We start from the raw sequence: 27,788 nt of genomic DNA on the forward strand, positions 1-27,788 counted from the left end.
GATTGTTTACTGTTGCCTTGATGCTAATGGCTACAAGACTCAAATGACGAGATTAATCAGTTTCGATTCATCAGTGAAATCTGGACGTTGTTTCGTTTTGTCGAATAATCTGGTCGTATCTGGCCTCAAATGAGGAAAAACACGTTGAACCAAGTCACAATGGTGGAGTTTTCCGAATCTGGCGCGGCAGTTTCTTGGCAAGTAATACAGCATGCTACAACAAAAACAAACTGGTAACCTTTTACTTAAAGCACCCAAAAGAAATACGCTATTTTATGAATATATTTTGAATATTTACAATATTTCTTAGTCATTGTTACTATTCCTACAATTGTATATTAACTAGTAAGTATATTTACAACAGTTGGAAGAACTCAGTGCCGCTTGTAATTGTTCATTATGTACTGATAAACTTTTCATTGTTCACAAAGTTCCTTTAGTGTAAAGCGTTTTGCAAATTCCGACTGCAGATCGGACTCTCACAAAGCGCAAAATCACGCAGTTCGCTCATGTCCTTTGACGCTTTGACTCCCATGAGCGACCAAGGCAGAATTTCTCCAAGCAATATCAATACAATATCACGCAGACATGTGATGATAATGAAAAAAGTAATAATACGGTAGTCTAAGGGATTGTTAGTTAATAAAATAATAAATCCTCCAAACAAACATCATGAGAGACCTAAATTAGTGATGAGATATGGGAGGTGGGGAGGGTTAGATGTGAAAATTTCAAAGGGTTCCTCACTGAAAGAACTAAGGATCGATATTCAAAACGCCGATACACAACAGCCTGCCATTACATCGCGAATACATTGTCCAAAAACTGATGTTATTTAAAAAAACGCACTGAGCGACGTCTTCAATATCTTGTCGCTCGTCTTTATGTCAAAAAAATTAGAAATTTCTGATGAACAGATGATTTTGATTAAATCACATTGGACATATTCTTCGGGTGTAAGGCAACTCTAAAGCGAACAGCCAACGTTCTCGTCTTCATCTCCTACAATAGCTGTTAGAATATTCCCAGTTCAATGTAAGATTGGGGGAATTATTCACAGAATGAATTCATTCTGGGGAACTGCCTCCTTCCGCATCCGAAGATTTCACGATCCTATAAGTGATCAGGTACTCGGGATAAGCCTGCAGAGACAACGATAACAAACATTTTGTTAGTCGCGCAGTGCTACCGTTAGCCAAAATACTTCAGAAATCTAATTCCACTTCGCCGCTACGAATCCTGCTGATTCTTTAAAGGTCTCTTAACCACACAAAAAGTTACGATCTGGCGTCGTAAACAACTTAAACTTGCACATTGAAGACTTTGGAAGAAACAACATTATATGAGTAGCACGACCCAAACCTGCATATCAAAGAGACAACGCAGTGTTTAAATGAGGAAAGAGGGGGGGAGGGGAGGCTCACCGTACACCAAGATGTAGTTTGCTAATGCACACAGGCACAATGGCTGGAGTTGTTCAAAATATACGTTCTGCAGCATATTACTTAGCTAAGCAAGATCCGGACGGAGATATTTGTGACAAGATGATGATGAGCTCTCAAACCAATTTTATATTGCGCTTGTGATAATCTTGGCACCAAAGCAGTGTGGAGGAGAGGAAGGGGAAGAAAGCAGCTCCTCCAAAACATTTCGTAAATGGGGAAGGGGGGGGGGGAGGAAGAGGGACATACACACCCTGACCTCCTGCTCCACCACCGGTGGTTAGATATGTTGGTGTTTTCCAGATGAACTATTACGATTTACTAACGGAAATGGATCGTGCAAGCAATGCTGTTGTACCTGTTCTCCTCTGTACACAACATATTCTGCGAACGAGAGTCCCTCTGAGCTCGGACGACCGATCACTGAGTGATGCCCTGGAGGCGCATGCGCCATCTTGACAGCAGAAAATTGGTAAAATGGCTTACCAAGAGCCACGCGACATAGAAGCAATTGCCTGAAGAATAAGATGCATATAAAAAGATCACACGAGTCAACGTTGTATCTCCTCGTGCCAACGGCTGGACGATGCTTCAACCCTAAACCCCCGAAGAGTGATAACCGTCTTATTTCGCCTAAGAGTATCACCCCTGAATCAAATAGTCTGGTCCTGAGAATAAAGGAAATGATCGCGAGGTCAAGAAACCCTTGATTATTAAGCAAATTCTTCTTGAAAGTACCAAAGGTAACGTATAGAGAACAGTACGGAGAACTTACAAACTGATGTTAGGGTGTAAAGGGTTAAGGGATGGCTGTCGAGATTTCCATTTCCATTCTTTGTCAGTCGTCTCCACTTTTGATCACCCTCGTTCCCTCTTAGCTAATTCCTTTCATGTTGTGTGTTTATTAAACATATCAAACTATATTTTGTGGACACCCTCCTGCTGAGGGAAATTGTGCACGACTCAAAATATCGTAACTGTTAAGTTAAAACGGTCCTAATAAGAATGACCTTCGATCACATAAACGGTTTTCTGTCCCAATAACAAGCTGAAAACATAACCCAAGGACGAGAACGTGGCGTCCGTTCGTAAAGTATTGAACGACAAAGCTCGTAAACGTAAGCACTCAAATTTTCCCTCATACGAAATTTCAACCAAAATGAACATACAAACAATCGATTGTTCCAAAACAACACATACGTATTCAACGCTGTTAACTTCTCTAAAGATCAGTGAGAAAGACACGCTGTTCGTTGTTACCTTTCGCACAAGTAACAAGATTTGTCCTTGTGCAGAGCACAGCCTGATCCGCCGCCGATACCATATACATACTGGTTGCTTTTGGAAGAATTTTCCGCGAAGTAAATACCTACGCAGAAAGAGAATGGTAGGGAAAAAAAAGATACATCACCAACCTTAAGTAAAAGGTCTAGTGTAAGTTTACTTAGTTTAAGAACTCATCGATCCAGTCCTGATAATGACAATATTTCAAACGAGCCAATCAGATGACAGATGCAGAAAATGACATGTTGTGGTATTGTGTGCGCGTCACAAAAGAAAGACCTCTGACAAATAATAAACAGATAAATAATGACTTTACTGGATTACACAATTACTGGTAGAATCAGTAACTCTCATTGTGGTCCACGCAAACAACTGAAACAAATAACTTGTATTCAACATAACATTATTAAGAATCCCAACTGGCCGAAGGCAAACCAGTTGGCTATACAAGCATGACTGAGGATTTGAACTCGGAGCTACCGTGAAACAAATCCAAGTAGTGGTCAAGGCGGGACTCGAACCCGGGAGCGGCGGATTACGAGTCCAACACGCTGACCACTCGGCCACACTGCCTCTGATTGGTTTAGATCGCCTTCCAAATTAGTGTAACATAACCAGAACCAACGTAATCACCAAAGGCAATCAGAATAAACGTCATTGGTGTATACTAAAACAGTGGAGAGCGTTCAAAGCACGCTGTGATTGGCTATATCCTTTGCTTTTCACCTCCGAGCAACTTGCGCGGGATTTGCGTTCCTACATAATGCAAACAGTGCTGGAATAAATGAGTTAAAATGATCTTTTGTACTATATTATCTCACTGTTTTAACATAAACTAAAACAACTATTCACCTCAGCATCGGTGGTTAGCTGACGATGTTTTTTGCGCGCCGCGAAGCGGCAAGGTAAATATCAAGCAATAGCCACCTATCCTTCAGTGAATAGTTGTTAAATATCTCAAGGAACCAATGTTTGCTGGACCCTTCAAAAGCGGAGGACTATTTTAATCAAATGCTCCCTTCATTTACAGTTCACAGTTAATTAAACGGAGCCAGACGTGGCTAAACTAAGAAAAACTTACCAGCGCCAAACATGCCTCCGATATAAGCATGACGTTCGTCAAATCCTTTCTGCAGAATAGCGTGTATGAATGCCGACCCTGAGTTCAAAGACAAACCCTGAGATTATTCTTCGAAGATAACCATTCACCTTAATTCGTTCGAAATGATTCATGGACTATCGAAAACAGAGTGGTTGGGCGGAATGGACACTCAGTATCGCACGGACATTTCTAGTTTCGTTCACAGACGAAATGCAGAAAGAGTACACTTAACCCACATATAGCGAGATCTCCTTCATTTTATTCACGATATTGACAGAGTTTCAGAGCTGTTATAGATAATATAGAGTCATTCTATCAATTGTATCGATCGTGATGACTGCTATTCTTCCAGTCTGTCTCAGGCGACGAGGTCGAAAGTTAACGTGTCGCTACTTAAAGGTCGGCACACACGAAGGGACTAGTCCCTGCGACTAGTCCCAGCGACCAGTTTCACGCGACTAGTCCCTTCGTGTGAACTACACATTTCTGTGGTCGCAGGGACCAAAATTTGGTCCCTGCGACTGGTCGTACGAATTCAAACTTGTTTGAATTCGTGCGACCAGTCGCAGGGACTTGTCGCATGAAACAAATGTTTGTCCCCTCGTGTGAACTGTTTGTGCGACCAGTCCCTGCGACTAAACGGTAAATAAGCCAATCACGGGTCAGTATGATGCGTGACTTCCGGTATTTGTAAACATTGCAGTCTCTATGAATTTTCCCTGAATTCTAAATTTCTACAACTGAAGAATAAAAAACTATTTCTAGTTTTGTAAACATATACAGATGTCTTGGAGCCGTTTTGATGGAATTTTTACCCTATTTGACTCTGTGTCTGTTAAAAATAAATAAATAAATAAATAAAAAAGCGGAACGTAAAAACATGAATAATTCGACTGAGTAAGTGTAGTTCATTTGCGTTGATGTTTAAGAGTGCTACAATGAAAAGTTGCCAAATTTTCATTATTTTCGTGTAACGCCCCAGACTAAGAAACATCTTTTGCCTCTTAATTTTCCTATGTTCTTGTGCAATTGAGTGCCCTCGTGTGAACACCTTAAGGGACTAGTCCCTGCTACCAGTCCCCTCGTGTAAACCCTTCAAAGACTTGTCGCCGGGACTAGTCGCACGGACTAGTCGCAGGGACTAGTCCCCTCGTGTGTGCCGACCTTAAAGCACCCTGGTTTGCTGTTATTGGTGTGTTTTTTGTTTTGTTTTTTTTTCGTAACTAAGCATGGTTATGAACTTAAACGCAGGTCACTGTTTGTTACTTCACACCGTTACGCTGAAACTAATTCAAGCATATACCGTGAAAAAGCATCCTCTCGTTGCTGTGATTGTGGTTAGCTTCTGCAACCTGTGAAAGAAGATGATGCAGTATGATCCAAAATTTTCAGCACTCATTATTTCGTGAAGAACATGGAGAAATGAAAACCTCACCAAAGGCGAATAAAAAGAATCATGTAACTTCTCCTAACTAAAATCAACTACGGTGGAACCTCGATTTAACGAACCTCTGTATAACGAAGTCCTCGGTATAACGAAGATACTTTAGTTTCAGCCAGGCTTAAGTTACAGTAAAATGTATGCCATAGAACCTCGATATAACGAACCCTCGATATAACAAACCAATTTCCCCAGTCCCTCGGCACTTCGTCACATCGAGGTTCCACTGTAGCTGGAAAGGAAAATTACTTATCAGCTCTTGGTTTTCACTCAAAAGGCTCTCACCTCTCTCCTTCTGTATATATACTTATCCCAGAGACGCTTGTTTATAACCCTTTGAATCTGAAAAAGAAAGACATCATACGTATGTGTGGGTAATTGCAAGAGGAAAAAAACAATTATTGTTTGACGCAGGGCAAATGTGGGCGAATGTTTATGCATCCATGCTTCCCTCTTATGCGGCCTAGAATAAAAAAAAACTGTCCACAGGTTACACCGTTTAAGTATGAAAAATATTTATAAGAAGAACAGCGGGCATAAACAGGATTTCCACAGGGGTCAAGTATGTTCATAGCTATTGTGAAAACTGTTTGGATCCCGAAGTCAACAAACACAAATTTACCTTACAATTGATGAAAATGTTTTTCATTGGTATGCTAACTCGTAAGCGGTAACTCTTTCAAGTCTCACAGTCTTAGGTCAAGCAACATCCCACAGGCTAACCTGCTACGGTCAAACTTACCCTTAAAATGTGATAAGAATCAAAGACCCCTCCGGATTGTCCACCATCTTTCTTGTGTTTTACTACAGTGCTCTGCATCTGTACGCAGAAAAAAGTCAGACATACTCGCGAGAGTAGGAATGGAATACTAGTGAGAGCACCCCTCCCCTCTCTCCTACATTCATAGGTGACTTAATCCTTTTTTTCTGGGGGGGGGGGAGTGGGAGGGGGTCTCATCACTAAACCTAACTGGTTAAGCGTTAGTGATCTATAGCTACATCGAGGTGCTAAATATTAGGTGATAGTAGTCAAATAAATAAAGGCTGATAGTTTCGAAAAAAACTGTTTGGGGCTGCGTCGGTGGGAGTAACGAAATAATTTGGATCTATCAACAAAGTTGAAATGGTAAACTGGCCACCGTAACGATTACAAAAGCTGACGTTTCGAGCGTTAGCCCTTCGTCGGAGCGAAATAGTCAAATAAACACGACCCCAAAACATAACGGCTAGAGAACCTCGAGAATCGAGTGCGCGCACTCGAACAACTCTTTGCTGGTTGCAGCCATAAAATTCTTTTTTGTTTTCATCTAGAAAGAAACACATTAATACCTCTTCCGCTACTGATACGTAGTCTTTATCATCCACTGACAAGTCGTAAAAAACAGTTCCCTGTTGGTTGGAATAAGTGAAGGGACCTCCACCTAAAACAAAATAAAACATTATGCTAACACCTAAACCACTACGAGCCATGAAACACTGGTGAACTTCTCGTTTATCTCAGTCACAAAAACATCACAATCTCCTACATAGTCTTGTGTCTTTACATCATGAGCAGCATGACAAAACTCACCAAGTTCCGGTAGTCCAGACAGTTTCTCCTTTACTGCCTTCAGGATTTTGTGCCTGTGCCCAAATGCATGGATACCTATCTCTTTCAGCTCCTCGTGGCCCATGTCAACCAGCACATCCCAGGAAATCTGGGTACCACAAAAAAAAACAAAAAAAAAACAAAAAAACAAAAAAGGACATTACAGCATTTCAAACTCAGGACTTACAAAAAGAAGAAAGTTCTTACAACGCACAGTTTCGTATTCAAAGATTTTTTTCAAGTTCCTAACCTGTTCCTTTTCAAATATATCCTTCAGATTATTTAGTTGCAAGCTATCTAGGAAGTCACCAACATCAAGATCCAAACCAGGATGACCTTCAAAAAAGACATGTGCAAATCATCACCAAATTATGAAGTCCAGCAAGGCAATCGAGGCAGCGGTTTCTAATCGTTAGAATATCACATCAATTGTTACATAAAAGCCCACCCTTCCAAAATTTTATGCCGGTTAGAAGTCCCCCCCCCCCCCCAGCCTTGCCCTTTAGATGATAACATCGCTAAAAAGGGTCTTCCTCTAAAAGTATCCCTCTTCACATGCCCCCTCCCTTCGTTTTCTATCACGTTCCCAGAAAAACCGGATCAAGGAGAGAATGGTACAAGGACTTTCTACTCTCGTCGAACGTGGAAAGTGAAAAGCCTGCTAAAATGTTATCAGTTCCGCTTTCAGTCAAATATGGAGTCGAAACTTTTTTTTTCATGTGCTAAAATAAAGAACGCTTTCTTGTCAGCTTTTAGCGACCTTTTATGTAGTATACCCTTCTGGATAAAAGGCCACTAAAAGCAACTTTTGAATTTGTATTAGCAAAGGACTTATAAAAGCATTTTAAACGAGAAGACACAATTACCTGGTACCATAATCCGTGTCTCTCCACATCCCTGAGCTTCAGCTATGGATCTCTTTTTGACGGCTCCATCTCCTGAGCCCGCTGGACTATTGGCCAGTAAGCTAGCATTGGCCTGCGACAGTGGCGAGGTGTTGCTGGTGTTGGATGAAGGAGACGCATTGCTGCTAGAGGGTGTGGCAGGGGCCGGGGTACTCGGGGGACTGGTAGCTATATGGACCATCATGGCGTCACTCAACAGACACTTTACATCTTCAGCCTGTCATAAAAGAGTTAGATACGTTAGAAAAGGTTATTCATGGCATTCGGCATTGACACTCATTAGATGGGAAACTTGACGATATTTCGGTAACTTTTAAACCAAGAGGAAAATCGTCTTCAACAAAAAGGAAGCTCCGGGCTATAAGTTTAGCAATAATAATAACAATAACAAAACAAAAGCAAAAAAAGAGGCCCAAGAAGAGTTTGAGGAGAGTATGATGGACTGAAAATCACAACCTTGAACTTCAAAAGTTCACGATGCCTAAACCGTCCAGTAGCACCTAATGTTCCAACAACAAAAAGAAAAGAACTGAGTGAGACTGTAGCCTTGTGGCTGGTGCGTTTGTAAACTAAATTAATAAATTAGTTTAGAGCTCCTTACAGTGGCAAGATCCAGAGCTGTCTGTGCTTCCTGATTTTTCATAGTGGGATCTGCACCGTGAGCCAACTAGGAAAATGGAAAAGTACAACAATTTGAAGATAAAATCTTAATTTCTCCGTGCAATTAAGCACGGATTGGGAACCCAACCCTACTTCAATTAATTTGTACATAAAGAACATAGAACAATTTTCAGTCCGTTGTCGCAGGTAACCTGGGATTATTGTGGTTGTCTCCATGCAAACTGCAGAGACTGGTCAACAAAACTCTAGCTATCCACAAACCCAATCATGAGCAAAAGAAAAACCGATCGACCCTTGGTCACACGCGAATTCCTGCGATGATGACGCATTTCATCTGGGTTTTAATTACCGGCGGTAGCTCCCTGTAAGATTCTCCTCGTTTGATTAGCCGATGTCACTTCCTAGGGTTTGGTTCATCGACAATCGAAAGGGTCCTAAAATCCTTGATATATCTAAATTATCAGACGTACCAGTAATGCACACAGCTGAGTTCTTCCCTTCTGAGCAGCTTCGTGTAACGGAGTAAAGAGCCAACGGTCAGTGGCGTTTACATCTGTGTTATGTTTTATTAACAGAGACGCAATATCCACATGCTGAAATAAACATCGAGCAAGTAAGTTAGTGAGAAGACTCACTGTCAAAAATGGTTGAAATCGCTGTGTACAGGAGCTAATTAGGTCTAGATCATTTTACGATAGAGTGTCCAAAAGAATCCAAGATTGCCATGAATTTATTTTACTTCGCTTTGTGATTGATCCCGAAAACTCGCTCCAGTTTCTCAAGCTATCAGATTCAAAGCTAAACGAATTGCGACTTAGTCCCGCACTCCTGCTTCCTTTTACCTTGAGTTCTCATTGGCTCTTTGTGATACCTTGCTCTATTCTGGTTGGATGTTGTGATTACTTTGGTTTGGTTTTACGACACTATCGTAATGCAAGTCATCAACAATAAACCTAACCGATATCACTAAAACGTGGGAGAGACAGTGGCAGAATGACTGCACTGCTGTATTGCAGAACGAGAGGTCCAGCTTTGTTACTTTCAGGCGCTCGTGGGCAAAAAAGCTTTTCTCCCATAGCACTTTTATACATTCAGGAGAAAAAATGGACACAAGTCAACTATCGGGGAAACGTGTTAAGGGTGGGGTGGGTGGGATAATCTACAACGAAATAGCATTCTATTTAGGAAGAGACGCAATACGTCAAATCGCGTAATTCCTACAAAGACTGGGACAAGCCCAACTAGCTCCACCTTAAGGAACACCATAGAAGTGAACTTACCCCATAAGAAGAAGCATTGTGTAATGGAATCAATCCTCCCTTATCCTGTGCATTCACATCAGCCCCCTTCTCCAACAGATACTCAGCTACTTCAAAATGATTGTAACCAGCTGCGAAAGACAAAGGACGAAAAAAAAAATTAACAATGTACCAGAGACAAAAATAGACGTCCTCATTGGATATTATGTGAAATCAACATGCAATATTTTTGACATGGCTTTAATCATATTTCACTGTAACAAAACAACAACAATAACAACAACAGCTAAACAAGTATTATGGACAAAGACTTTTAGTTTCTAGAACAGTGTACGCGTTTACAAGGAAAAGTTTTCAATCTTGTCCCTAATCAAATCAAAGAAAACGAGCTTGTTCAACTACATTAATCAAAGTAAACGAGCTTGTTCAACTACATTAATCAAACAAAATGCACTTGTGTACCGGCAAGATGCAGGGGAGTGGAGTTGCGTCCTTGAGTATCTCTACAGTTGATGTTTTCCGGCGTGGACAGTTTCATGACCTAGGAAAAACACTGACATTGTTATTCACGGCCAGGACTACACCTTCGACCTAAGAGCCCTACAATACAAACAGCGTTACGTTGTCATGGAGCGGTTTTCGACTGACGGTCGAAAAACCAAAACCAAAGTAATCCCGGCGACTAATCAGAATAAAAGTTTACATTACCATTAGCCAATGAAAACTCAAAGTCGAAACAAGCAAACTACTTAAACCACAGGAAAACACGAGTGATCAAGGTGCGATTGTTTTCAGTTTTACATCTGATTGGTTGAGAGGATGGCGCGAGTTTTCTGGACCAGCCACAGAGAATGAGCCAATGAGAACTCGAAGTCAAAACAAGCGAACTGCTTGAAGCGCGGGAAAACACGAATGATCAAGACACAATTGTTTTTAGTTTTACATTTGATTGGTTGAGAGTATAGCACGAGTTTTCTGGACCAACAAAAGACAATAGTAAGGTAAAATCAAATCCTTGAGAAGTTTTGCCACTCAATTGAAAATTGCTCTCTTTTAAAGACTGGAATAATTACCCTTGTCAAGTTTCCTTTTTTTGCTGCATCAAGTAAAGCCGCGTCACCTGCCACAAAAGAAGTAAGACAGTCTCACATTTCATACTTGAGTTCTGATTGAACAAAATAGAAGTACACCATTTTATCTAAACACTGCTGTGAAAGTTAAAGAATTTCACCTCTCAGTAAGTCTGCTACATCAGTGTCTCCTTCTTTCACCAGATCCAAGGGAGTTTGACCATCGCGAGTTTTCTTCAGAGGATCAGCTCCATGCTGAATAAATCAGAACACAAAGAAGCCACGTCATGGTTTGCAAACTTTAAGCCATTACTTTACCCCTTTAACTCCCGAGATTTGATTTTTAATTCTCCCCTCTGGCTGCTACACATTTCCTTGTAGATTGATCACGAGACTTTGGCGTTCAATCAAGGTAACAACTTCAACCTGATAAGTTTGAGTATTCTCATTAACTGTTTGCTGGATCATGTATGGATATTATAGGGAGAAGTTACAGGTTAATCACTTCTGGGAGTTAAAGGGTTTAAGAGCAGTCGGTTTTAGTCCTTGACAATGTTTTTTTTAATCGTGATTTTTATTTCTATGTGGGTATTATTCTACATTATCAGGGCAGGAGTGGATCTACGAATGTTTTTATGGGATTCAAAATCGACCAATCCAGGCCGGCCACCCCCTTCACCCTTCACTCACAGTTACACTAACATACATGTCAGTATGGAGAAGTAATATGCGATCTTGTCATTGCAAGAACTTTGGGTCGTAAAAGGACCCACGGATATTATAGTGGTTGGGGTCCAGCTACCTCAGACCTTCCCCCGGCACCTACCCACTGCTCAGTAATATATTTTGGTTTCTCTAAAATGTAAAAATGACTGTGTGTGTTATGGAATGCGAGTATAATATTACGACATCCCCCTTTCAAACACAGAAAGTTTACATAAAATTTTGGCCAACACACTACGTCAATCTTCCTTGTACAGCTACAAAAGAAAATTCACCTTATAGAGGCATTGGTTATAACTGCTTATCTCTCTTCCAAGCAACAAAATTGAAAAAACACTTAGAAAGCATTCACACAATTTACCTTCAGCAAAAGCCGGCAGATTTCAAATTTTCCTTTAGCGGAAGCTTCATGAAGTGGAGTGAATTTCCAGAGGTCAGCCACATTGACAACAGCACCATGCTACAAAAAATGAGACAAAAAGAAAAATTTAAAAAACCCATTTCAATTTTTAAGTATGTAAATTAACATTTAACTATTTGATAATGAGCTCCAGATTTCTAACACGTGATAGTTGATGAGGGCCAAGCTTGAATCTATCATGCAAACAAATCAGAGGGCAAATAACCTGATGGTTTTAGCCTAAATCTACTAGTCATTCAAAACCTGACGACAAGACAGGATCACGTTGTAAACTTACTTTTTCAAAACAACTCATGGTGAGGCTACTCACTTTCCTCAGTATTGCACACAGAATAGATAGCAAGTGCTGTAGCCAATCAGATTGCAGCATGTGTGATGGAACACAGGTAGATTTATCCTAATTGCTCCTATCATGCACATTAACCCTTTACACCTTACAGGGTTCTTGCACTTTTTCAGGAACCCAATTCAAGGACTTTCCAGGAGTGCAGGAACCCTGACCTTAACATAAGTATTGATATTCCCCACACTGTTCTCTTTACGTTTCCTATGATCCTGTCTAGGAGAATATGATTGACAATAAGGAGCTTATGGAATTGTTGATCATTTCCTTTGTATTCATGACCCTTAAAATTGATTCAAGGGTGATACTGTAAGGAGAAATTAAAAGCCAGTCAATCTTGGGGGTTAAAGGGTTTAATTTTCCATAACCCTGATTGCATTTCTGGGAAACCTGACCTAAAAAAAAGGAAACGACTACATGGTCACTATTGCTGAGTTTGTTTCCACAAGGTAGGCGACCCTACATTACCTTCACAAGTAATTCAGCAACTTCATAATGGCCGTAAGAACAAGCATTATGCAGTGGTACCAGCCCTCTGGAAAAAAAAAAGTATGACAAAATGTAGGGTGAGAAAAAGCAAGTTTGTGCTGCACTTCATGTCACACTTTATGCCCACACTTCCTGTCTAGTAATTTTGTCAACCAAAATAGATGGGGGTGAAGTGGGGGTTGAGAAATTCATGGCTTTATCTAGAAAAAAAATCCAAACCCAATCAACAAGTATTTAGTATAAAAGTATAAAAGGACTTTTGTGGAATAATCCCCCAAAAAAGTTGAGGTTGATCAACAATCATCGCGAGCTTGAGAAAAATGACTTTTGTCACAAAATTAATGAGCTGATCATAGGGAAAGCTTTTATTTCCTTTCATTTACTTTTTCAGAAATAACAAAAGTTTGTACCATAGCCATTTTGTAAATAACTATAGTGGTTTAGAGTTTGAATCCCCTTGCACATAGTGATTACAGCATGATATGACATGACACTCAACCAGTTAGGTTTTAAATGGTTTTTACCATTTAAAATTTGAAAACCTTTTGAAACCCTTTGAAACCATTTGAAACCCTTTTGAAAACCCCACAACTTGCTCTGTGAGAGCAAATCGTCAGTACAAGTCTTATGTCCAACCAGCAAGACTTAATTGTTAGAAACATTCCTTTTTTGTTAGGATTGTCAAATTATGGAATGATTTACTGGGGGACATAGTAGAAGCTGATAGATTTCAGCATTTTAAATCCAAGCTCAAATTGTATTAAAATATTTGATTAAGATCTTGATTTATTGTACTTTTTTCTTTTTTTCTCCGAGGGAGTTTTCACATAGGGATAACCTCTTAACTTCCTTTTCTAGAAGCATCTTTCTTTTAGTTTTTAATAGTATATATAGTTTGCTTCTGGAATAAATAAAGTATGTATGTATTAGAGCAGATGTACCTCTAAAATCACCAGAGTAACTATTTAAATGAAAATGTTTTATGAAATTTGTTACCCTTTGTCTTTAGCATGAACATCTGCTCCATTCTGAAGTAGATACTCCACTACTGCCACTCTATTGTAACCAGCAGCAAAGTGGAGAGGAGTGCTGTGACGTCCTTCAAGATCTCTACAGTTTACTGTTTGGGTAGTGCAGAGTTTCTAAAAGAAAGGCAGCATCAAGTTAAGGTATTGTGATCATCGATAGACATTATGAAAAAAATGTTCACATCAGGCAGGTTACTGGCAACTAACGACACAAATACAGTTGCAAAGACTGTATCTGCATCTGAAAATGAGTAACAAGCTGAACTTTTAGTTAAAACAGAGCAGTATCTTTCTTTTCAATTTACCCATGTCTTACATGTACTGTGGCCTGTTAAACAGGCTTGATTTTTTTGTGTTTTTAGGCAGGGGGAAGCAATGTTGAGGCAAGCATGAAATGTAAGTAATGCAAGAGAAGAGGAACATGAAAAAAGAATGCATGTGGTGTGTCTAGGTGCAGTAAAGTACGAACATTTGCAGGACACCATTTTTTTTTCTTTTTTCTACCTTTTCTCCTGCATAGCTCTCTCTATGGACTACCTCTATAGCTTAAGTAAACTTAGTTGAAAAACAAAAAAATGTGCCTAGGTTAGTCCTATCATACATAATTGAACATTCTAGGGGTTGCACAGGGTATTATTCTCATGAAAATAAACAAAAAAGAAATACAATAATATTGCTTTTACCTTAACAAGTTCCATGTCACCTGATCTTGCAGCCTCAAGTAATTGCTTCTCCACATCTGAACCAGTAGAGGGTGGATCCTCTGAAAGAGAGAATCCTTAAATTCAGTATTCCCAGAAGATAACACCTAAAAAAGGCAATAAAATACGATTTCTTTTACCTTGTAGAATTTTTTGAACAGGTTCAGAGGCAACTTCCGCAGCAGTATGGCCTTGAAATGACCGCAATCCTATGTCTGCACCATGTGTAAGTAAGACTCGGCAAGCTGAAATCTGCCCAGCTGCTGCAGCTCTATGTAAAGGAGTCTCTCCTAAGGCATCAACTGCATTGACCTGTGTCAAAACCCAATTTCAAATGTTTAGTAAACCAGTTGTAGCCCATTTGCAGCATGTCAGTTCTCACTGATTTCCCTTATAGAACACTTACAACCCTTACCTTGGCACCACTTTTCATCAATAGTTCTACTGCATCAAGATGGGATTTTTCTGAGGCAATGTGAAGGGGTGTCAAGGAGCTTAAAAGAGAAAAAAAATCATCAACAATATTCGTTTTCCACCTCAAACTGAGGCATCAAGATAACTGAGAAACTCAAAAGGAGAAGAACTAATTTGTTTGATTCTCACTCTTTGTTTTGTAAGCCTGTGTCAGCTCCTTTCTTCAACAGCAATTCAATAGCAGCTTTCCGTTTTGGACAAACAGAACCAACTGCAAGGTGCTAAAAGAAAAAAGCAGATATATTCTTGTTGAACATTTTTTACAACATGTAGGTGAATGCATACCGTATCTCATGTTACACAGTCAAATTAATAATAGATTACTATTTAATTCTAAAAATTTGGGTTATTGAAGGGCATAGCATCAATGACCTCCAAAGAGAAGTGTAGGGGGACATGTTTCTACTCTGTCCTACTAGGGGATATATATGTACCCTGTACACACCAAAGCTAAGTTTGAAATTGATTTCTTGGTTTGAAGCCACTCAAACTGATGTTTGTTGACTTCAAATATAGCATAAAACTGGTTTAACTAAACATGTTTTCCTGGTTTTAATGTGGCATTAGACAGCTTACATTACTGTAGTTATAAACATGTACCGTAGTTGCTTGTTACCAACAAGGCACATAATTATGCTTACCAAAGAACTCTCAAGAGTAAGAGGGTGCTGAAAATTAATTATCTCTGGAGTGATATGCTTCTTCAGTTTTGTACAGTCACATGACTTGGCTGCTTCCAACAGCTGATGGCCCTTAAATTCAACTGAAAGAGGAAGGAAAGATAAAAATTTCATGATTAAAATGGGAGAAAGAGCTAGATTATAGTTTAATAGTCTTGGTAGGGGCAGGAGTTTCATTTGGGTTGGAGTTAGGAGATTTAGTGTGCAGCAAGGAATAGTTGAAAAATACTCTAAAATGCTTTTGCCAAAAAAGTCACTGCTCTGTTCAAAAGAGGTAAATATTGACAAGCTTAAATTTTACTGCACAAATACACCACTCACAGAGTTGCCAATAAGACCTAATAGCTGACCAAAAATGTTGCCTAGTGTGCCATCTTCAGCCAGCTACTGCCACCTCATTTTACCAGAGATACTGATAAAAATTTGTATTAGGTAAGTATCGAAATACAATCAAAGAAATTTGTACTGTTGCCATTTCCCAGTTTTGAATGGAATTAGGTAAATGCATAATTCACAGTAACATGTTTACTTGACACATGTAAATTAAATCCACATTCAAAAGGTTTAAGCGGACTTCACAAAACACCTTAAATATCTCCCAGTCTCGCACATAATCTGACCAAACAGCATGGCATGTATGATAACCTAGCTCCCTACTACTCCTTATATGCCTTTTACTTCCAAAGTTATCATCAACCTTGCTATCAGGTGTTAAGATACAAGCAAAAACACATTAGTAAAGAACAGCCTTGAATGGAGTATGCATTTTAACTGTACAACTGTACGTACAAGAAAGCTTATCCTGAAGTTCCCTTGTGGGAGCAGCATCAACAGCAGCTTTGGAGTGACAGTTAAGTAATGTAGGGTCAGCACCATGAGCTAGTAGCAAAGAGCACACTTCCACCCTAAAATGAAAAGGATGAAAAAGCTTCAAGAATGGTCAAAACATACTCATTTATTAAGAAAATCTTCTTTGGCATTAAAAAATATACATATTCTGGTATCCCCTTTTCAAGGTTGACTTTTTTTTTGTTGAATGTCTGCACCAAGTGAAAACATTGAAAGAAGGACTTGATCTACTCAAAAGTCTCAAGCAAAAAATTAAAGACAAAGGACCCTTTCTTAATTTTTTAGGCTTGATGATGCCAACCAGCAGAGCAAGTCACCTCAACATATTCCCATACAGGTTGTCAATTGCTATCCATTAGCTAATTTTAGATCAAGTGAATTTACCTTGCTTTGGAAGCTGCCTCGTGTAAAGGAGTAAACTGCCACAAGTCCATGGCATTAACACTTGCACCATGCTATAAAAAAGTAAAATATATCAAACTTCCTACAGTAAGACTCAAACAGACACAGCGAGTAACTCTCAAAAGATAAGACACCAACCTGTTATAGTTATAACAAGTTTAAACAAAAACCTTGTTTAATTACCTTTATCAGTAATTCTGTAACATCATAATGTCCATATGAGCAAGCATTGTGTAATGGAACCAAACCACTAAAAAGAAAACAAACATGTAGGAATAATCAATAACAATATGCAATAAATACTCTAAATAGTGACAATCATGTAAATGTTGCTTCATGATAAAAATAATTGAATTAAATAAGTCTGTCCATTCTGAACCCTTATCCCTGAGTAGGTGTCTCAAAATTTAACTGGTTACACCATAACATCAGTATGTACATTTTCCATAGAGTTCTCTAAACAATTCCTAAGGTGCTTACAAGAATAATTTTTTTAACAATCAAGAAGCTCTTCTTTAGTTGGTAATCTTTTCCTCTATTCTTATTCATCAGGGTTAAACTGGCTCAGGCAAAAGGCTGTAATGTTAATAAATGTTGTTCAAGATTGCATATCTTGAGTAATTCTCAAAAAAATTGAACCAAATATTTATGTCTCTAATCCATAAATTTGTCATAGTTTATCATCTCAATCCAAAACTAAATGAGAGGGAAAAATATTCATACGACTCTCAGAATTTTCAAGTACCTTGAATTACATGTACAAGTTCACTCACCCTTTGTCCTTGGCATGTACATCTGCTCCGTGTTGTAACAAAAGCTGAACTACTCTGACTCGGTTGTAGCCAGCAGCTAAGTGGAGTGGAGTTGACTGACAACAATCAAAGAACAATAGTCACACAATTGCCAAGATTTTTCACCCATGAGAAGCTATAACATGTCATTCAACAAGACTGAATGGGTTGAAAGTTGATGTAGGAGTTTCACTAATGCAATGTGTGTGTGTGTGTGTGGGTGTGTGTGTGTGTGTGTGGGGGGGGGGGGTGGTTTCCAGGGGGTTATTGCCTAGAAATTTGGTTTTTGCTACTTCTACTACTACTTTTTGTTCCATCCCTTCCCTCCACATTCCAGCTCAACATCCATTCCACAAACAGGTTCCTCAACCTCCTGGCCACAGAATAGTTGCTCCCTTCTCTGTTACTGCCAAAATGGCAAATACAGCATACCCTTTAATAATATTGACTTCATGCTGTGATAACATGGTTGGATTCATCAATTTATCTCTAATAATTTAGCATGTATCGGTAATCACAGAGTGTTTTTTTTTTTTTAAGTAATTGATCAGCATTGAATTAGGACAAAGTAGCATAGTTGTTGTAGCCTGCTGTATAGAGGTACCTGAAACAAAACACTGGTCATTGGTGGAGATTTCCTTTTTCCATGTACATTTTTTTGTATATTTTTCCATAATATTCTTTTCAAACAGGCTTAACCTAACCTTCCTTCCATCACTTGCATGGCAATTCACATTCAGAGGAGTAAGAAGAGACATGAGCTTCTCTTCATTGCCACTTCTACAAAAAAGACAGAAAGCAAAATAAATTATAATAAGAGTAGGTGACACATTTTAACATAACTATATCAAGAGCATGTTCACTGCAGTTAATGTAAACCAAGGTGACTTTCAAAGGAAAGATGTTAAACCATCAGAAATGATAATTACACTAAAGGTAATTTTTAAATAAAGGCTGATAGTTTGGGAAGAAACTGTTTGGGGCTACGTCGGTGGGAGTAACGAAATAATTTGGATATATCAACAAAGTTGAAAAGGTAAATTGGCCACTGTAACGATTACAAAAGCTGATGTTTCCAGCGTTAGCCCTTCGTCGGAGCGAATAGAGGAATTGTGGGTTGTGTGTGCTTTTAAAGGTAGAAAATGGAGCTACTAAAAAGGTCATTTTACTGCATTTAAAAAATATAATAACTACATAACATGGCCAAATGAAAATAGGGAAAATAAAATAAGCAATATTCAGAAAGTAATGCATGTGAGTAGCATTAAGTTTTAAATGGTAGCTCACAGAATTGCATTGGGGTTTCTGCCCTCAGACCGCACAAATGTTGCTGATTTCACAGAGAAGATGGCTAAGAAATCTACAGTTTTAAAACGCAAGTGCTGAGCTATTATTCTGCTCATTAGATCTTCTGCTTTGCCATGTTGTTGTTGCTCTCACCATTCCTATTAATTCACAGATGATAGTTACAGTGTATGCACATACCTGGCAGCCTCCAATAACTCATCCTTCTTATACTCTCCTGAAAGACAAAGGAATTCATAAAAACAACACTTTATATGATATCCCTGGTAATAATTAAAAAATTAAACAAGTAATACAATTATTTGGTTTTACATGATTAAAAGATAAAAAAGGCCAGGTAGTTGACTGGGTCTACAATCACTGGGCTATTTACATAAAATAATGCAAAAAAATATATATTAACCCATACCTGTCAAAACTAATCTGGCAGATGCTTCAGCAACATCTAGCGCTGTCTTCCCATCTGTATTTCGAATGTTAGGGTCTGCACCATGTTGCAGAAGAACTATTCAACAAATATAAGAATTATCAGTATAATTCAATGCACTTTTTCTTCCTTTTCATTTGTGTGACCTGCAAAAAACTGCCCAGAAATAATGGTCTGCTCAAGCATTATACCATCTAACTATATTTAGTTGCAAATAATAGTCTGTTCCTTTGTAGTTGAGTATGCTCTTTCAAGCAAAAACAAGATTGTTTGAAAAAGATTCCCAAAACAAATATGAAGTATGAATGCAGTAGTCACACAGTTATGTGATCATCTATTTCTATTATCCTGAGACCTTAAGATTTGTCAGTGTCTCGCAGATCAATTATTTGCCTTAAGCTTTGGCAAATAATCATCCACTTACTCCCAATCTTATCAGGATATTTTGCTCAGCCTTATCTAGTATTTGATAATCACTAAATAAGGGAGAATGAAAAGTTACGTGTGAATTTTGAACAATTAAACTTAGATCTAAGTTGTAAACAATCAAAGAAACCATGGAACAGTGTAAAAAGGGGGTAAGTTTCTAAAGAAACTGTGCTGCTGCATCAGTGGGGGAGTATAACAAGATACGAGATCAGTTTTATCAACAGAGTTGATAATATAAATTGGTAAACCATAAAGACTTTAAAAAAGCTGACGTTTCCAGCATTAATCCTTCCTCAGTCAGCTTTTCACTCATTACAATGGCCAATTTACATTATCAACTTAGTTGATAAACCAAATTATCCTCCTATGGTACAGTATAGTTGATTAATAACAACACAAACTGTAAGAAGGCAATAATAGATTCAAAGGGCCTACCAATAACTCAAGCCACATTTTAAGCATAAGTAAGGTTGGAAATATAATCATACAATGATGTTTTCCATACCCTCTAATCAACATTCTCATGGACCTAGAGTATTTCACATAAATATTTCACCATATCCTTATAAACAACATATAAAACCAAGGGATCAGTAAGAAAGTGATTTTTTACAACAAGCTGTACTACTGACCTACACAAACATCCACTTTTCCTTTCACTGCAGCCTCGTGTAAAGGGGTGTAATTCCAGTTATCTCTTGAATTAGGATCAGCACCATGTCGCAGAAGTAATCGCACCACCTCCGCATGACCAAATGAACAGGCATTATGAAGTGGTATCAAACCTCCTGAAACACCAAATTGATCCAAGCCAATAAACAAGTTACATTTACCCAAGATTTTAGGTGGAAAACTGATTGACCCACTGAAAAGAAAATCAATAACTGTCTAAGAATTCAGGCAAATGGCCACACAAGAGGAAAGAGCCAATGAACTGAAAAGACAAGTTCATAATACTGAACTGTAAATTTTGATACCAATATGTTCAAATTAAGAACAAACATGGAATGTTAGTTTCAAGTAATTGATAAGTTTCGAACAATTTCGATGGAGGGTTTAAAGTTTCCTATAATTGCATTAGTGTTGTTTCACTTTACTCTAAAATTTGCCTTTGCACTCTCCTCCCATTCAGTGAGATGCAAAGCTGAAACCAATGGCAACTTTCTCCCAGCTTCAGGTAGTTTGCCTGTTTTTATTTTGATTTCCTTTTGATTTCTTGTTAGTAAGTTGTGATTCAATATTTTTAACTGATCGATAGTTGCCTTTTCTACACCTGAATTTGAAATGGACACCAAAAACCATCTCAGTTTTTTTTCCTATACCCAAGTGCATGCATAAATATCTCATTATTCTGTGGGTGTCACACAATACAAACAATAAGATACTGGATTTTAGCCATCCATGATTTTTTAGAAAAAAAAAAGAACTTAATAGTGTCATTAATTAATTGCAAGGGCCACTAGAACAGAACTAAATGAGTCCCTGTTAGGATCAATACTACTCGAAAACTTAAGTAAAACCACAACAAAAGGTAAGTGAAATTTACAACTGACCACGAGTGCACTAAAAGCAAAATGAACAACAACATCAGCATTTTTAAAATAGGACTTTGTCACATCCTAGAAGGAGAGAGAATTTCCCTTGACTCAAGTCTCTTTTTCTAGAGTCTACATAGTGCAACTCTAGCCAAATCACACTTTGTAGTCATACTTTCAGAAGCCAGCCAACAGGCTCTCTTTGGTGATGCAGCACAAGGCTGCTTATACACCTGTATCTTGCCTCTTTGTTTATGCCACAGTGCCTATAAGAGCTTATACTCCTGGCCATGGCTCATGTCTCACATGCGCCATACTGGCTCTGCCCAATCAAATTCTAAAAGCATCTTGGAATACTATTATCTTTGTGAGGAGACCCCTAATCAGTATGTGTCTACAATAACACTGAAGTGATTCAAGGTGAAAAAAAAGTGTGGTACATATGGGTATGGTAAGATGATAAATTGTGTGAAAGTGTAAACTGCAATAGTTAACAGGTCCTACCATCATCTTTTGCATGCACATCAGCTCCATGTTGCAGCAAGTATTCCACAACCTCTTTTCTTCCAAATCCTGAGGTTAGGAAGTAAAGGCATTAGTTTTACAGCAGAAAAATAATATTTCTGAGTAAGCGATTACGAAAACTGTAGCACAGTTTTCCTTAAGGACTGGTTTCATGCAAGGTTCTTCAAAACGTACACCTCAAATTGTCAAAATACCGCTCTGAGTTCTATTCATTCTGCCATGTGAGCTGTCTCTCAGCGGGGGAAGAAAAATGTATTGTAAAAATTCATGTTCTTTAAAAGTCACAATGAAAGGGCTTTAAAAATTGCTAGTAATGCTTCAAATAATTAAGTTCCGTTTGAAAAACTGTCATCCCAAAATAAGGTAAGAAGAGAGAGAACAAAAGCAAATCACCATCGAAAACAGTTTAGGATTTGGTAAAATGTCAGCCGTATATCACAGAGTTTTCAGTGACAATAATTTTGATCGCTCTGCCACCTTCGCTAAACCTCAGGTCATGTTTGGTTTATTCCAACACGTTATGCAACTTTCGCCGTAAATTGAGAAATCATAACTGATAAAATGGACTTTTAACAAAACGACTTCTATTTAAAAATAAAGAGAAAGCGATAAATGTCGAGGTAAAGGCTTGCGAAAGTTTTCATAGAAAGAATATACCCTTACTGCATTCACAATTACACAAGCATCTTGTAACTCTCAGAAATACAACAGAGCAGAAAGTTTCAAACCAAAAGAAATCGATCGGATCATCTACACTCGAAAAAAACGACTAATTTTCTTTGACATCGAGGGCGCCATCAATTGTTTGTTTTCATCGAATTCGCTTACCTGCCGCAAAGTGCAGCGGAGATGACTTTCTGCCAGCTGTGTCACGGAGATTTACATTAGAGTTAATGTTAACTATTCTTCGAACTTTTGTTACGTCGCCATTTCTACAAGCCTCGAACAATTCTCTTCCTCCTTCGCAAGATTCCGTATCAAAGCTGTGAGTGCTGTGAAGGGGCTTTCTTGTCGCCATATTAGCTTGGCAGCCGCAAAGCACAATTACGCAAATGACGTCACTATGTTCAAAGATGCCGGTCTTTGTATGGGTATTCTCGACACGTTTGAGCTTAAGTAATTTAATCTCAAAATTCTTCAAACGTATGATACAAACTGCAGAAAACTACGAGCTTAAGGGTATACTTTTTCCTCTTCTCTGAAGGAGAGGTTGTAGAATTTTTCACAAACAAATGGTGTACCACTTTGGGCAACCATTGCTAACTCTGTGAAGCAAAAAAATTAGCCACTACTATGGACGTGTTTGATTTCAGCTGTGAGAGGTTCAAGTCAAAATCATTTTGAATCTGAAATTTTAAACCTAAAGCTATCAAGCTTTCAGAAATTAATGCAGTATGGATGGTGTTTCCCCTTTTTTAACTGCTAAGAGTGACAATTAGCATCTTATTTCTCCCCACAGCAACCACTGCTGAATCCATGTTCACCAAATTAAAAAGCTTTTGATTGTCAAACAAATTCTCCTTGGAAGTTCCATAAGAAATGTAAAGAGATGAGTGAGGATAATATGCAATATGATACTGAGGTGTAAGAACATCAAGAGACCAAGCCAAAGACCATGTTATAATTGGATCATTGTCAGTATCTGAGCAACTGTGCACCAACTCCTGCCCTACCCTACCCTACCTACTCCTTACACTGATTGGGTATGGGAGGGGTAGGTGTAAATTTGCTTAGATACTGACAATGATTGTTATAATCATTGGGTGGGTATTACGTTAAAAGGAGAAAATGCATATGAATATCATGTGGGTTTATCTAATTGTTGTTTAAGTGAATTTTGGCTGGAAAGGTAATAATAGGTATATCTTAAGTATCTGAATTGAGTATGCTTGCAAGTTAAATGATTGATATTAGGATATTACTGTTACAATATTTACTTTTTGGCATTTTCTTCACACTTTGTTTGTGCACTAAGTCCTCCATGGGTTTAATTAAGGGATCCCTTCAGGCTGAGAATCAGATGATTTTCCAAAGGATCAATTTGACACTAGTCATTGTACAGACAGTCAAGGGAGTGGTTGATGAGGTATTCTGTTAACACAAGCTGAAGAAATGTTTATTAAAAATCAGTTTAAATATAGTGAAAGTTAGATCAATACCTTGCTCAAGATGTGACTCAGAAGTCATCGGACAGATTTTCAAAAAAGAAAAAAAAAATAGATGGATACTTGATTAGACAATTACAAACATTTTGATGTCAATAACAAATACTTATTTTATTCACTTTTTTAATGTTCCATACTACTAGGGACCCGTCACCTTATGTAAGAACCAACTACAAGATTTTCTAGAGAAATTTTAAAGGCCAATAAACTGAAATAAAATGCAGAGAATGCTAAATTCTACACTTTCATTCTGCTTTTAGGGACTCAGCTTAATGTGCCCTTATCTTAACTAATAATTAAGGCCTCCATTTTTAGTTGTACCATCTTTCAAATTAGTCTATAGTCTATCTCATACACCTTCATGTTCTTTGTTGCTATTAGCCTTTCTATCCCTGTCACGATACCTTTGGATTTTGATTACATATATATCTATTCATAAGAATTATAAACTTCCCTTAGTGGAATAACTTGCGAGTTCTGGTCACTAATTGACATTTCATCTCTTAATGTCTCCATGTAAGCCAGTTATCTTTAGTATTTTTTGTTCTTTTTAGGAGGGTAGGGCAATTTTGGCCTGCAATATATTGACTGTTTAAGGCTGCTTGCCTCTGCTACCCCTCATGGTTCCCAGGGAGCTTGTACTCTCATTTCATTTTTTTATTCTTGGAAATTATTGGCAATTACAGCCATGTAAGTAAAAGTAGACCGCCTCCCGTTAGCTCAATTGGTTAGAGCGCCGGATTGTGTTGTGCAGGAGGTCCAGGGTTCAAGCCCCCGCCAGACCAATACTCATGGTCTTAAAATAACTGAGAAGAATTTGCTACCTTTCTATAATGTCAAGAAATGGATAGATATTCTAGTCTTTTCGGATAAGGACAAATAAACTGTAGGCCCTGTCTCCTGCAGGGTTTGGGGTAGGAGACATTAATTCCCACGTACGAGATTACTGGGCAGTGGATGTGCTCCCCTGGGGTGGGATGCATATGGGTGGGTTTACTGGGCCCGCAGTAATTGGCACAAGCTGTTGTGGTGTCCCTGCCTGTCGGCAAATCTAATAAATTAAATTAAATCAAATTGTTGGGGCTATAATACGTTCAAAACATATAATGTTATCAAATAAGTAATGCATTCACCCTAATTTCTACTTTGTCCAACAAAGAGACTAAAGTTTGAGAAACTGTACCACTGAAACTGTTAAAAACATGAAAAATGTTACTCCAGTGCTGTGCAAGCATTTCAACATAAGGAGTATGATGAAATGCTCTTAGTGTTTTCCTTTTTTTTCTCTTTCAAACAAAGAGCTCCTTTACATAAAAATTTAATAAACTTCAAAACTTTTGATCTAAAACTGTCTTGCTGTCAGAAAACGTTTTTTGCAATTGAACTGTTTCGTGTATAATAAAGGTCTAATCTATAAATAAAACCAAATAATTTATGTACCTAGACCTTAGTTATGTTATAGTAATTGTTACAGTTCTATACTAATATCTGGATATCACATTCCTCTTAAAGGATATAACATAATTATCATTATTTTGATTTCCCATTGGGAAAGCAACTCTCTAAGTACACTTTACTCAAGGAAAGAGCAAAAATCATTCTTTCATTCTATCATTTCCCTTTCATTTTATTTGGTAAGTGATATTAACAATTAATCCCCTGCTATTAGAGAAAAGACAAGACCCACAATAACCTTGGTTTAACTGATGAGGATTTATAGTCCCTAAATCTAGTTAGTATACACCACACAGGTAAAGATTGCACACCCTGATTGGCCAATTTGGAAGAGATTCGTAAGTACTTCTCATCTCCAAGCTGCTCAAGAAACAACATTGTGCATTAATAATTTAATTTCCCACTATTTTTTGCTATATTGACAGAAATAAACCATTTTTCTGTTTTCTATGGGGTATATACTAAAAATAATTATTCATCTAAGTGTTGCTGAAAGGAGTGGATATTTACCTCACCATGTCATGACTTGATAAATATCCACCACTATTCACCTCCACTTCTGGCTTAAACTGACTTGTACAATAGGTAATCTTTCAGTGAGGAAGGAATAGCTAAGTTGCGTACTACATCAGCATAGTAAGTGGGAATTGGTCCTCTGATATCAGCATCATCATAACTATCATCATCATCCTCATCATCCTCATCATCATCATCGCCATCATTAGCATTGCCATCACCATTTTCCAGTGAAGATGGAATTACTGAAATGTATTCTTTTCCAACAAAATTAGTGCGAATTGTTTCTCTGATGTTATGTCGGCATAAACTTAGAAGTGACTTAACTTCATTCTTGTACTCATACAACTTGATTGCATTTCCTTCACAGACCATCAATTGGCCTTCATGGTTTATCCTTATCTGTCCAATAGGTTGTATTCCCGATGCAATAAGAAGTGCATTGCTCCCTTCTGTTGCTGACTCCAGCAACACTATTTCATTGTTTGCGGCAATGATAAGGTTTTGTCCATCATGGGCAATTCCAGTGCATCCGGCTTCTTTTTTTTCTCCACCAAGTATATAATGTGTGATTTTCTCTTGCCTCTGGATTTGGGCCTTCCCCTCTGTGCTAAATCCGGTCACTTTTAATGATATCACACCGTAATGTCCAAGTCCAAATGCAACATCGAAATTCTGTGAACAGCAAAGGTTCAAAATCCTATGGTTTCCCTTGGTGGAAGGAATTATTTCTCTTGATTTCGATTCTCTCCAAAATATCTCGTGAATACCTCCGCCATCAAGTGCTTCAGAAACAAGGAGATTTCCTCCAGGAGACAAAGCCCTGGGTATGGGTTCTTGCACGGGAAGATCTTTGGAATCAATTTCATATAGTACACTGTCAGGACAAGGAGAGTCAAGGGGATATATCTTTATGAAACTACCGTGATGTGCCTCAGACCAATTTACAGCCAGGAAATTATCTCGTAAAAACAGCACTTCATCGAAGTTATAAAGATTTTCGAATGTAGCAAGAACTTTTCCAGTGGAGGGATACCAAAAGGATGCACCCATCCCATAGTCATAATCGAACGTTACAAAAACATCCAAAACTGGATTATAATCAAAACCATCTGCCCTTTCTATACTCTCTGGGAATTTAATTTCGGAAACACAGTTGTTTGGGATAACTCTCATCTTCCAACTAGTACCGTAGCTTTTCGGCGTAAAACTATGAAGGTAGATCCTGGACAAAATGTTCGATTCGTCGCTTCGTTGTGGCGTTTCGTCGTTTCGTTATGTCGAGTCGAATGTCGAGTCGTTGTTTTCCGAGTTCGACTCGTTGAACTTTCAGTTCGTTTCGTCGTATTGTCAGTTCGATTCGTCGGTTGGTCTCTTCGACTCGTCGTTTTACGAGTCCGACTCGTCATCGACCACATCGGTTCGTCGTTTCGTCATTTCGTCATGGCGTTTCGTCGTTTCGTTATGTCGTTTCGTTATGTCGTTTCGACTTGTCCACTCAACAGGAGCCATAATTCAACTTAAATTACATGAAAAGTTAATTTATTTCATACACTCTTATATGAATCATTAATGTGGTATCTATAATTTGCCCTCTGCCGAAGGAAATAGATCTTTAGAATAGCTACTTCATCTGCAGAGGCATCCGAGTTATTTAGAAAAACGTATTTTCAGCTAAAAGTTAATAAATCACTTGGACGAGCACCCTGGAGTAATTATCGCGGGAGTCTGTCTTTTTGTGGAGGGTAGGAGGGTCAAGGGTTTCTTGTTGAGGGTCGAGGGTAACTTTTTTACCCTTTTTTAAAATTAATTAGAAAA

General features: G+C 38.3%; 2 protein-coding genes across 2 annotated transcripts; both read right to left on the minus strand.

Annotated features, from left to right (window-relative positions):
* Positions 1-226: 226 nt before the first annotated feature.
* LOC111320581 (poly [ADP-ribose] polymerase tankyrase-1) lies at positions 227-22,880 on the minus strand. The gene is made up of 35 exons (XM_022923240.2): positions 22,663-22,880; positions 21,814-21,882; positions 20,407-20,562; positions 19,328-19,423; positions 19,099-19,135; positions 18,318-18,393; positions 17,596-17,690; positions 17,006-17,072; positions 16,805-16,875; positions 16,361-16,476; positions 15,533-15,654; positions 15,021-15,112; positions 14,833-14,911; positions 14,558-14,729; positions 14,400-14,479; positions 13,685-13,830; positions 12,668-12,734; positions 11,797-11,895; positions 10,874-10,967; positions 10,716-10,762; positions 10,105-10,183; positions 9,664-9,773; positions 8,854-8,976; positions 8,364-8,429; positions 7,724-7,979; positions 7,108-7,193; positions 6,840-6,966; positions 6,599-6,690; positions 6,012-6,089; positions 5,555-5,611; positions 5,132-5,180; positions 3,808-3,885; positions 2,703-2,811; positions 1,801-1,957; positions 227-1,142 (listed from the first exon to the last, which is right to left on the minus strand). The coding sequence occupies exons 1-35, from the start codon at positions 22,850-22,852 to the stop codon at positions 1,068-1,070; spliced, it is 3,513 nt and encodes a 1,170-aa protein (XP_022778975.2). The 5' UTR covers positions 22,853-22,880; the 3' UTR covers positions 227-1,067.
* Positions 22,881-23,934: 1,054 nt separating this feature from the next.
* LOC111320582 (uncharacterized) lies at positions 23,935-27,634 on the minus strand. Its single transcript, XM_088746896.1, has one exon. The coding sequence runs from the start codon at positions 27,144-27,146 to the stop codon at positions 26,019-26,021; it is 1,128 nt and encodes a 375-aa protein (XP_088603022.1). The 5' UTR covers positions 27,147-27,634; the 3' UTR covers positions 23,935-26,018.
* Positions 27,635-27,788: the final 154 nt, after the last annotated feature.

The sequence above is a fragment of the Stylophora pistillata genome, chromosome 1 (assembly GCF_964205215.1).
Source record: "Stylophora pistillata chromosome 1, jaStyPist1.2, whole genome shotgun sequence".
In the NCBI taxonomy this organism is placed as follows: domain Eukaryota; kingdom Metazoa; phylum Cnidaria; class Anthozoa; order Scleractinia; family Pocilloporidae; genus Stylophora; species Stylophora pistillata.